The 12,658-nt window shown below is 37.4% G+C and overlaps 1 protein-coding gene across 6 annotated transcripts in view; it reads left to right on the plus strand.

Moving 5' to 3' along the window:
- Nucleotides 1-12,658, plus strand: part of HIPK1 (homeodomain interacting protein kinase 1) — a 50,142-nt gene that overhangs the window by 20,660 nt on the left and 16,824 nt on the right. For all 6 annotated transcript variants that reach the window (XM_017869759.1, XM_017869760.1, XM_017869764.1 and 3 more), the window contains exons 3-8: nucleotides 4,215-4,338; nucleotides 6,067-6,186; nucleotides 6,981-7,067; nucleotides 8,032-8,216; nucleotides 8,524-8,686; nucleotides 9,454-9,679. In XM_017869759.1, the coding sequence (XP_017725248.1) occupies nucleotides 4,215-4,338; nucleotides 6,067-6,186; nucleotides 6,981-7,067; nucleotides 8,032-8,216; nucleotides 8,524-8,686; nucleotides 9,454-9,679 (905 nt within the window). The remainder of the gene's footprint in view (nucleotides 1-4,214; nucleotides 4,339-6,066; nucleotides 6,187-6,980; nucleotides 7,068-8,031; nucleotides 8,217-8,523; nucleotides 8,687-9,453; nucleotides 9,680-12,658) is intronic.

The following is a 12,658-nucleotide window of genomic DNA, read 5'->3' on the forward strand; positions in this document are numbered from 1 at the left end:
TATATTTTTTTTTTTATCTGCTTTCCTTTTTTGTTTTCCTTTTGCTATTTGCCTTTTTATAAGGTGGATGTGGTAGAGTTGCTGTTTTGACTGAGCTTTTGCTGGAAATCCTTAACTGCTTTTGTCACTCCAAAAGCAGGGTGAGACCAAATGAAAAAACTTTCAGCCAATCTTCAGTTTGTTTTTACAAAATGGGACTTGGGGGCTGTGGAAGTGATACTTTCCTTAATTTCCCAGAAAACTTTAAGCTCTAGACAGTTATCATATATTATTGCTACCTTCCCTTCCCCCACTCCCCTGACGAAGTTTCTCTCTTATGCCCAGTCTGGAGTGAATTGATGTAATCTTGGCTCACTGCAACCTCCGCCCCCTCAGGTTCAAGTGATTCTCCTGCCTCAGCCTCCGGAGTAGCTGGGATTACAGGCACCTGCCACCACGCCCAGCTAATTTTTGTATTTTTAGTAGAGACTAGGTTTCACCATGTTGGCCAGGCTGGATTTGAACTCCTGACCTCAGTCTATCCACCCGCCTCGGCCTCCCATAGTGCTAGGATTACAGGCGTGAGCCACTGCGCCTGGCCTATTATTGCTACCTTTTAAAAAAGCAAGTTGTAGAGTGGCCTGGCCATTCTTTGTGACCTACCTTTTGGACTTCAAAATGTCTTTCTAGTATGGTAGGAATAGCAAAATCAATATGCTGCCCTCCAATTGATGCTTCCAAATGTTCTAAACCCAGTTTTTATTTTGGCACATAGCCAGTTGTGCTCCCCTGCCAGCTATTTTGGCACTGTCGTGAACTTGGAAATTAATGATTCTGCTCACTAGGAGTAGAAAATTTTGTTCCTTTTCAATTTTAGAAAAGCTTTTATGTTGTTTCTGGGTAGTCTTACTCACTAGCTTATTAATGCGCTTGTCAAACTTGTGCAGTGTTAAAAACATGCCATTATGGTTGAGATTTCGTTGAACTCTGAAATTCCATCAGTAATATGTGCTTCTAGCCACCTGTAACAGGAATATCACTTTTGAGGGTTACTTCTTTTCTTTTCTCTTTTCTTTTTTTTTTTTTTTGAGACAGAGTCTCACTCTGTCACCCAGGCTGGAGTGCAGTGGCAGGCACCATGTCGGCTTACTGCAACCTCCGTCTCCTAGGTTCAAGCAATTCTCCTGCCTCAGCCTCCTGAGTAACTGGGATTACAGGCACCCGTCACCACACCTGGCTAATTTTTTATATTTTTAGTAGAGGTGGGGTTTCACCATGTTGACCAGGCTGGTCTCAAACTCCTAACCTCAGGTGATCCCACCCGCCTCGGCCTCCCAAAGTGCTGAGAGTACAGGCGTGAGCCACCACACCCGGCCAGTTATTTCTTTGGTAAACAAAACCACAGTTCAAATTAAATACTACAAAAACTGATGATATTGGTGGTTCCACCCACAGCTGTTAAAAGGTGTAAGCCTGAAGAGGCTTGGGTTGACTGCTATTTCTATTTAAGGATCAGAAAAGCTTTCAGGCCCTGTGGAGTCCCCAGATTTACTGTTTTCTAAGGGCCACTATTTATGTATAAATACTAGGGGGGGATTTTTTTTCTTTCCTTCTATGCCTAGTTTGCTTAGATGGGGAGGGATATTCTTACTTAGGGAAATTATATTCTCCATGCTTAATCCTTGCCTTCCCTCAACCCCCTGCACATATACACAAAGCAACAATAAGCACATATCACTTGAAAGTAGTTTCAGAAACTTAAGTATTCTGTGAGGAGACATGGCCAGTTAGATGGTTCTTCATGGAGAGATCTGTTTTCCATTTAACTCCTGTTACATGAGGAATCTGGATCTGGATCTGGAGTGTCCTTATAGATTGTAATTCCATGACTTGTAAGAAGGAAAGGAAATTCTTTGGAGAAGATGATCAAGTGCCTAAGAGCTGAAATCTTGGATCCAGATAGCTTGGGTACCATCCTTTTTCTTTTGTTGAGATGGAGTCTTGCTCTGTTGCCCAGGCTGGAGTGCAGTGGCACGATCTCAACTCACTGCAACTTATGCCTCCCAAGTTTAAGTAATTCTCCTGCCTCAGCCTCTGAGTAGTTGGGATTACAGCCGCCCGCCATCATGCCCAGCTAATTTTCGTATTTTTAGTAGAGATGGAGTTTCACCATGTTGACCAGGCTGTTCTTGAACTCCTGATCTCAAGCAGTCCACTCACCTTGGCCTCCGAAAGTGCTGGAATTACAGGTGTGAGCCACTGCGCTGGCCAAGAGCACCATCTTTTAGTAGTTGTATAGCCTTCAGCAAGTTACTTTAACCTCTTAGTGCCCAGTTTCTTCATCTGTAAAATGGAGATAATACTTTTATTACATAGAATGTAAGGTGCCATTGATTATAAGATACAACATTATTTTTGTATCACTTAGAAAAGGAAAAGCACTGCCATTAAACTAAAATATACCATCATTTGTAAGAATCTTCTTAATTTCAGAGGTGCTGAAATGTAAAAAGATGTGTATCTTAGAATTGATGACGTATAATAATAATACTTTGATAGGATTGTTGTAAGGATTAAGTGACTCAACATTTATAAAGAACTTAGAACAGTGCATGGCACACAGTAGGCACTATTTATGTGTCATTTATTATTGTTATTAGTGTTACCTGTTATTTTCTTTTTGAACCCACTTATTGCTTAATTAGTCACGGTTTGACATTTGCCCTTGTATTCCACCATGTCAAATATAAATTTATGTAGATGAGTATGTACTTTTACTTATTGAGAAACAGTGTAATACATAATATACTCAACTCTGGAGCCAGACTGCAGGGATTCAAGTCCTAGCTCTGCCACTTATTTGACTGTGACTCTAGGCCAATAACTTAATATTTCTTTTTCTCAGTTTCTTCTTATATAATGGGGATAATTCTATTTTAGATATGTTCGTATATATAAAGGTCTGAGTTTATGGATTACCTTAGTCATCTTTTTAAGGTTCCCTAGTGTTTTATTTCTCACTTGGACTGTTAATGAAAATCAATATTTCTAAAAAGCACACTGAAAGTTCAGAGTTTTAAAATAATGGTAATATAATAATGTTATTATATCTAACACCTATTAGTATTTACCATGTGCCATGCACTGGTCTAAAAGCTTTCATATATTTATTTAAGCTTTACAACAACTCTGTGTGGTGGGAACTCTTACTGTCTCCATTTTATAGATGAGGAACCTGAGGCACAGAGATATCAAGTAATACACCCGAAACTGTTAAATGATGGTACTAGGATTCAAACCCTGACAGGCTGGCTCTAGAGAGTGTGCTGTCAACACCATGTCTCTTCAGAAGGCCTTTCTTATTTTTTTTTTTCCAGAAGGCATTTCTGTCATGAGGAGTTATTGACCAGGGTTTTTTTTTTTTTTTTTGGACTGTCTTGCTCTATCGCCCACACAGGAGTGTAGTGGTGTGATCTTGGCTCACTGCAACCTCTACCTCCCGGGTTCAAGCAATTCTTTTGTCTCAGCCTTCTGAGTAGCTGGTATTACAGGCATCCACCACCACGCCTGGCTAATTTTTTTATTTTTAGTAGATTCGGGGTTTCGCCATATTGGCCAAGCTGGTCTCGAACTCCTGACCTCAGGTGATCCGCCCGCTTCGGCTTCCGAAAGTACTGGGATTACAGGCATGAGCCACTGTGCCCAGCTGACCACGTCTTTTAATTGATTTTTTGTGTGTGTGTGTGATTGAAAAGTTTCTAGGAATAATAATAAACAAGATGTATTATCCCTTATCTCTGATAGCAAAATTCACAAAGCTCTCATAAATGAAGATTGTTCTTTAAGTTTGGTACAAATTCATTTAATTGGCAAGACCTGACTTGAACCATTGTAAAGCTATTTGAAGTCTTTATTTAGCCAATTTAGTATGACTGTTCCATGTTTTGTTGCAGAAATATTAATGTGTTTGATTATAGGGCACTGCACTGAACTCCACTGGGATTATTATATAATATGTACTTTGTGTTCTGCATTACCTTTCTGAAATTCAAAATATTCTGTATTCCAAAGCACATCTGGCCCTGAGTTTCAGATGATAGATTGTATACCAAAGATTTTTTTCCATTTCATTGAATAAATGTTCCTTTAGCTAATACTAAAACAGGACTTAGTCATATAGTTAATTTTCCCAAATAATGTTTATTTTTTTATCCGATATTTTTTGTTTTTGCTAGAGCTCCTGAAATTATTCTTGGGTTACCATTTTGTGAAGCTATTGATATGTGGTCACTGGGCTGTGTGATAGCTGAGCTGTTCCTGGGATGGCCTCTTTATCCTGGTGCTTCAGAATATGATCAGGTAAAAGTGTTTATTTGGATGGAAATAGAATGCAAATAGTTACTTGTGAAATAGATTCTAGAGAAAGAGAAGTACTAAGTACTACTGAAGTATTTAGATAATAGGGAAAGAGTAGTCCAATTACTACTAAAGAACTTTTTAAAGAATAGTAGAATTTTCTCTTCCTGCCTTTTAGGCTAAAGTATGTTTGCAATTCTATAATAAAAGAAGAATTTTATATTACTTAAGGTTGATACTTTGCTAGATCTGTAATGATTTATTAGAGACTTAACTTTCATTAACTAATGTGCTTTGTGAGTTAGGAAAGTAGAGTAAGGATGAGGAACTGGAATTTTAAGAGAACTTCTGCTTACTCAGAACTATTATAATTTTCCTTTACACATGATACACTGAAGTACTTTCTTCAGACTGAAACACTTTAGGTCCCAGAAGCTGTGACATACTGAGTCTCTAAGATAGGATTTAGAAAGGAAGTCATCTGAGTTGTAGTAATAGATGATCTGTATCTCAAAATAGACAAACTTTAGGAGATACACTATAATTTCCTAAGGAATTTGTCCATTAAGGGAAAATGTTTTACCATGGAAGTAAATTGTGAATTCTCATTTCTTGTTATTTTTTTTGAGATGGAGTCTTGCTCTGTCACCCAGGCTGGAGTGCAATAGTGCGATCTCGGCTCACTGCAACCTCTGCCTCCCTGGTTCAAGCAATTCTCCTGCCTCAGCCTCCCAAGTAGCTGGGATTACAGGTGCCCGCCATCACGACCAGCTAATTTTTGTATTTTTTAGTAGAGACAGGGTTTCACCATGTTGGCCAGGCTGGTCTCGAACTCCTGATTTCAGGTGATCCGCCCGCCTTGGCCTCCCAAAGTGTTGGGATTACAGGTGTGAGCCACCGTGCCCAGCCTTCTTATTTTTAAAAAATGTTTCTACCCTTTATGATGTTAGCTCCTTGAGGGTAGAGATTGTTTCATATCACTGGTATATCCTCAGCTCCTAACACTGTGTCTGGTACACAGTAAGTACACAAGTTTTTTTTTGTTTGTTTTTAAGTTTTTATTTTTTTAGAGACAGTCTTGCTCAGTCACCCAGGCTGGCGTGTAGGCGTGGTCATAGCTTACTGTAGCCTCTGGCTCCTAGGCTTAAACGATCCTCTCACCTCAGCCTCCCAGATAGACGGGACTACAGGTGCATGCCACCTTGCTTGGCTAATTCTTTTATTTTGTGTAGAGTTGGGGATCTTGCTATATCAGCCTAGGGTGGTCTCAAACTCCCGGGCTCGAGCTATTCTCCTGCCTTGTCCTCCCAAAGTACTGGGATTACAGGTGTGAGCCCCCATGCCTGGTCTATATTGTCAAATATCTTTACATGTCCATAAATATACTTCTACCTTATTTACAATGTCTGCGTGGTATTTTGGTTTCCAGTTACAGGATTTAGAAAGGAAGTTATCTGAGTTGTAGTAGATTCCACAGATTTGAAGTATTAGAAGTCAACAGGAAAAGCAAAGATTATAGCCAAAATTTTCAAAACTGGATTTCCTTGTAAATAATGGATACAGTAGCAGTGGATGGGTTAGTATATATAGGTATTTACAGATAAATTTCAGTTGTATTGATTAAAGAATTGATTTCTTCTTTTGCCTAAAGTTAATAATGTTTTGGTGTAAAAGTCTTTAATAATTTCCCTTTTCACTTCAAATAGATGTTTAATGGTTTTGATGTTTCAGATTCGTTATATTTCACAAACACAAGGCTTACCAGCTGAATATCTTCTCAGTGCCGGAACAAAAACAACCAGGTTTTTCAACAGAGATCCTAATTTGGGGTACCCACTGTGGAGGCTTAAGGTCTGTCTTCCCTACTATCCTTACGATTCCTATACTCCACCCCTCACTCCCCAACTTTGAATTCAAAGTTTATTAAATTCTTCAGGTAGAGGAGGGACAGGAGAGGGGGAAACATTTTGAAAAATTATTTCTTTGTACCCGTTTGGCCTTATCCTTGGTTGAAAAACAAAACATTAAGTGCTAGTTCAGTTGGCTGAGGTTATTTTGTGTATGTTCAATCCGCAGCTGATAGAAAGTTTGGAGAGTAGTGCTCACCATTAAACGATAGGACTAGAGACATTTAGTAATGACTGATTTTTAGAGAATTCTCAATGAACATGATAAAATCACATAATTTTCTAACTGCCCACATTCAGGACTTCTATATTTTTTCTTGAAACAAATACCTGCTTTTTACTTCTGAGCCTACTCTGTCAGGTTCAGAAATATCTGAGTAATTTGACTAACTCTGTGACTGTGCCTCTGATCCTGTTGAACAGTTAGCGTTTGAGATATCAATTCATTTCAAAGTAGCTTTAAGAGAATAATGGTAGTGTCCCTTTTTACCTGACATTCTTCAGGAACTGTGCTGTATCATTACTTGCATGTTTATTTTATCACTGTTGAAAGGGTAGCTAGATATCAAAGTCACATCTGTCCACTGGAAGATTTTCTGGTTGTGAATTACTTTCATGTTTGCCATCTATGGTTGGCAGGGTGACCACACTTGTCTCTTGTATTCTGGCTTTAGTTTTGAATAAAATGTGAAAATAACATACAGATGGAATTTAAGGAGGAGAATCTTTATTTTATAGACGCCTGAAGAACATGAACTGGAGACTGGAATAAAATCAAAAGAAGCCCGGAAGTACATTTTTAATTGCTTAGATGACATGGCTCAGGTGAGTACGGAAAGTTTCAGAAAGTCAGACACTTATTTTTAAGCAGAGACACACTTCTCTTGATTATACTGAAGACAAATTTAATGTTATCTTTATAGTATTTGTTTTCAGTTTTTATAAAAAATGCATTAATATTCTGCCATGTATTAAAGGAACATTTAAATCCTAACCAAGTATATTTTAGAATTACATATTTCTCTCTTGCTTTTACTTAACTGGTCTTGTTACATAGCAGTGTTTTAAAATATTATTGAAAGTTTCTTGTCCCATTTTCTCAAATACTTGAGAGCTATATTTATTGAGCACCTATTATGTTACAAACTCTGAACACTTCACACTTACTTAATTTTTTCAACAGTAGAAACTTTTATATTTAGGTAGTAACAATCACTATTGCTCAACTACTTGTTCCAATTTTTTTTTTTTTTTTTGAGACAGAGTCTTACTCTATTGCCCAGGCTGGAGTGCAGTGGCATAATCGCAGCTCACTGCAACCTCTGCCTCCCGGGTTCAAGCGATTCTCCTGCCTCAGCCTCCCAAGTAGTTGGAATTATAGGCATGTGCCACCATGCCCAGCTCATTTTAGTATTTTAGTAGAGACGGGGTTTCGCCACATTGGTCAGGCTGGGCCTCGAACTCCTGACCTCAGGTGATACACCTGCCTTGGCTTCCCAAAGTGCTGGGATTACAGGCATGAGCCACCATGCCCAGCCCCCAAATTTTTAATGAGAAGAAATTGTTTAGCTTTCTTCTACCACTAAATTTAGATGAAGATTTTAATTAAGCAGCATAAAAAGAGCTTCCTTCTGTGAAAATGATTACACTTTCATAAAAAGAATTTCCCTGGGTTTCTCTTGATCATAGTTTGGAGGGAAACACAGACATAGTTTGGAGGGAAGGCAGCTATGTAGTGTCAGTGCTAAAGGTTAAGTGAAGAAGTATAATTCTGAATTTTCTTTGGAAGGTGAATATGTCCACAGACTTAGAGGGAACAGACATGTTGGCAGAGAAGGCAGACCGAAGAGAATACATTGATCTTTTAAAGAAAATGCTTACAATTGATGCAGATAAGAGAATTACCCCTCTAAAAACTCTTAACCATCAGTTTGTGACAATGACTCACCTTTTGGATTTTCCACATAGCAATCAGTGAGTATGGTATATTCTGGGGCTTTTGCCATGTGGTTCTTTGTTGAGTTACTGCCTTAATAATAGCACTATCAAATGAGCCAGCCACTTTGGTGCTTATAAATCTGGCTCAGCAGTGCTTTTCTTTCTCACTGAAACATCATAAGATAAAATTAGATGTGTATTTTCTTCCCTATGATTACACAGATTCTTGATTTATTTTATCTGAAAGTGATTGGGGAAAAAAAACTTTGATCCATGTTCATCTTGAGTTATTTGCTGTTTAAATCTCAGCATTCATTTAATGAATCTTTAATCTCTTTTTCAGTGTTAAGTCTTGTTTTCAGAACATGGAGATCTGCAAGCGGAGGGTTCACATGTATGATACAGTGAGTCAGATCAAGAGTCCTTTCACTACACATGTTGCTCCAAATACAAGCACAAATCTAACCATGAGCTTCAGCAATCAGCTCAATACAGTGCACAATCAGGTATTCAATAAATAATTTTGGAAACTCAAGCTTAAGTGGGATAGAAACTAGTAAGAATACAGGGCAAGGTAAAGAACCAATTTTTGTTTTGGTGGTCTTGTTGGTTCTTAGAAATTCTCTACGTGACAAAAGTTGATGGAAAACAGGGTAGACTGATAATACCTACCAGGCACAGGCTAACTAAAGTTAAATATAAAGGCCTAATCCATGCCCTCATATGTTCAGCATCATCAAATAAATGGAGTCTGACTATTGTACTACTTACCGCTGTTAGTTGTACTAACTTTAACCAAATGACTTTCTCCCTGTTAGGAGAAGGATTTTATATCTCTTGTTACTGTATTGAAAGGTTTCCAATCATTAACTTTAAGGGTGGTTTTGCATTTGTTTGCTGGCCAGTGATATTTACATTTAGGTTTGTTTCTGAAGATGTAAGCTTCCCAGTTTCTTGACTGAGTGTCCTTTTTTAATGGAAGAGCCTATGAGATTTGGTGAGATCTTCCATCTGGCAATTTTTGTTCAGAAGTAGTTGGGGTTTGTGTAGCCACAGCCAGCATAGAACTATTCTTTTTTTTATTTGCTTATTTGACCTTATAATATGCCTTCAATTTAGGGACTGGGAAAATTTCTTAAGCAGAGAGTTATTTCAGAGGCAGCTAACATTACATTTTAAAACATTCTAAGTTTTTCTGGATAAATTCTCTATATGTAAAATTATTGTGTCTCTACTTAATACAAGTGTACAAATATAATCCTTTTGTTTTTAGGCCAGTGTTCTAGCTTCCAGTTCTACTGCAGCAGCTGCTACTCTTTCTCTGGCTAATTCAGATGTCTCACTACTAAACTACCAGTCAGCTTTGTACCCATCATCTGCTGCACCAGTTCCTGGAGTTGCCCAGCAGGGTGTTTCCTTGCAGCCTGGAACCACCCAGATTTGCACTCAGACAGATCCATTCCAACAGACATTTATAGTATGTCCACCTGCGTTTCAAAGTAAGTGGGGAAACTCCTGTATCATATGGTATTATATCAGACCTACCTGCTTCAGCAGCTCTAGTTGTTTAGTTCTGATCTTTACAAGTTTAAACTCTGTCTCTGATGATGAAGGTAACTAAAATTGGGTGATATCACAAAATGGGTTTTCCCTTTTTACATTGGCTATTTATCTAATTATGCTATCTGATGCATTATAACAGCTCACTTTATGTTTCCTTAATTGAATTGCCTCACACCAGTTTTCTTGCCCATTGAGTCCTTGTGTCAATGTCATATGCCTTGTATAAGCATGTATCTGTCAATATGTAGAATCTATACAACTTCAAAAAAATTCGTTGTAAGCAGAATTGCTAAATATTGGATCTTATTTCCTGTATCATTCTATTATAAAATTATGTTCCCAATAAAATGGTTTTATTCTAAAATGTAAATACCATGTTTAAGAATGTGGAAATGTCTTAAATTACTTAAGGATAGAAAAATCATTATTTACTGAACTAAAAAATCCTACAGGCTGAGGTGCTTGTGTGGGGCAGGCATTAAGATTATCTTCTTCAGCTTATGAATCATACAGTTTCTGCAAACTCCTATCAATAGAGGAACAGAATAGCTGAAGGAGGAGGCTGAGTCCCTGTGTTGCAATACGATTTTAATTTTCACATTCCCATCCTTCTTAATTTTCACATTGTTGTTCTGTAATCTAGTCTGTCCAGTTTCTTTTTTCTGTATATGGGAAATGTGTGTTTAATCATTTGGTAAGCCATTTAGAAGAATGTTACTTTAAGGCTAAAATCCAATGACACATTTGACTTTCCCAAGAGAAGGTCAGTGTCAGTACCCTGTGAGAATAAACCAGGATTCAGGTGTCTCAAATAACACTTTACATAGAAGCAGGTAGCATTTTTGCCTTTTTACATCAATTACTTATTGACTGTGACTCTCTTGTTTGTTTGGTTTCTGACAGAGTTGGAGCAAGCAGAAGGAAAAGAGGGGCTAGGGAAGTCTGAGAGATTACCAGGAGGACAGGAGAGCAATAGCGATGTAAACCAGGGAGAAACCACAGGGAGAGCGGAGGAACAGATTCAAAATCCGTAAATGCACATTTAGCCTAACTTACCAAATTATTTTCTGCATATGCTTCATAATAGTAAATTCTGTAGTTGGGGTTGTTGTATGTTGAGTGATTCTTCCACTGAGCTTAGCAGATTAGCCACTTTTTTCATCACTTTTTCCAAAGAGTTTCATTGGAACAATTTTCAAATGTGGGACCCTGAAATTTTTTGCTGCTTCTCAGATGATAAGAGATGAAGCAGAAGAACTTTTGAGTTCCTTTAACAAAACAAAATGTAAACTAAAGAAGTTAGAGGGGAAAAGTGGTATAACCCTTTTACTATAATTAGGTAAGTATAAGCTTTGACATTTTTCCTATCTAGGAAGTATAAATAACCTGAGGAGCTAGTAGAGCATATTTAAAATTTTCCAAATGAAAAGGGAGTTTTAAAATTAAGGTGATTATGATGATGCCTGATATGTATTATTATATGCCAGATAATGTTCTAACTGCTTTTACATGTATTAATTTATCTTCACTAACAATTCTAGGAGGTAGGGTAATGTCATTATCTCCAATTTATACATGAGAATTTTGAGCATGGTTCCTTCATATGCCCAAAGTCCTATAACTAATAATTGCAGAACCATGATTTGAACCCAGGCAGAGGAGTTCATAGCTTCTGTATTTTGAAGTGTTATTCCTCATTGCCCCTCTGTTGCCAGCCACCACTATTTGCTCATTTCTGCGCAGCAATGGTCTATTCCAGGTTGCCCACTTTTCTTGGACCATCTTGTTTTTTAACAAGATGGCTATACTTACAGGAGGATAGATCCTCATCAGTTAGGCAGTTTATTCTTTCCATACTTCACTGGTTCTTTATTTAAAGGACTATGTTCAATAAAACAAAATAATAACAAAAAATGAAACTATAATCCTTTTTAGGTCAGGAGCCAGGGAGAACCTTCCAACAGTGTTGCCTTTTGTTAAATTCTTTGTTCCCACTTTTGGGCTCAGCCTAAAGTACAATAGCAGTCTAATACATTAGAATCACATTTGTAGGTCAGTACTATAAATACAGCTTTCCACACTGTCCTGGTTGGCCAAAATAGATACACATTTTGCTTAGTAGTAACTACTATTCTGTAATTTTGTCACTTTTGCTTTATTGCCTGGGAGCCATAGATGAGCTTCTGAAGTAAACATTTCCTCCTAAATTTTACCAGTTTGTAGGAGGCTATTATACAATACCAATGTCTTGTAGTTAGGCATGTATCCATGTCCTACTTTAGGCAAGAATTTTGTGTGGCTTAGCCTTATTAGATAACATTGCCTAATGAAGCATGGCTGGCAACTTTTTAATCTTGATATATGAATTTGTTACTTTTATTTTATACAAGTAGAACTTAAAAAGATACTCCGATTTTACTATGCCCTCTTATTTTGTACATTGCTGGATTGTATTTTTCTTCATGACAGCCTGTTATTAAATTACTCATAAATTACTGAAGTGGAAAATTAGAAGACTGACTTGCTGAAAACAGCAGTATTAGGTCTATGAGTTATGCTCATTTGATACCTCCATAGCAATATTAAGAGAAATTAGTTGGTAATAGTTGAGAAAATGTCACTGAAGGAGTCTTTAATTAAAATCTTTATATCCTTACTTAACAAAATTGCAGATATTAGTGAGTTGGAAGTATAATAGAAACTTAAATTCTTTATATTGCAAGTTTTTAAAGTACAGAAGCAACTGAAGACTCTCAAGTCTTGGCAAAAAGAATTGTCTTTAGTTGTGCTTTTCCCCAGAAGGAGATCTGTTTGTAGGAAAGATTTATTCAACATTTGTTCTAAGAGCATAATGAATAAAAAATAAGACATGGTCATTGTTATAAAGGCACTGTTACAAAGAAGAATTCTTGATT

Source organism: Rhinopithecus bieti, unplaced genomic scaffold (assembly GCF_001698545.2).
Source record: "Rhinopithecus bieti isolate Rb0 unplaced genomic scaffold, ASM169854v2 scaffold_3040, whole genome shotgun sequence".
NCBI classification, from domain to species: Eukaryota; Metazoa; Chordata; class Mammalia; order Primates; family Cercopithecidae; genus Rhinopithecus; species Rhinopithecus bieti.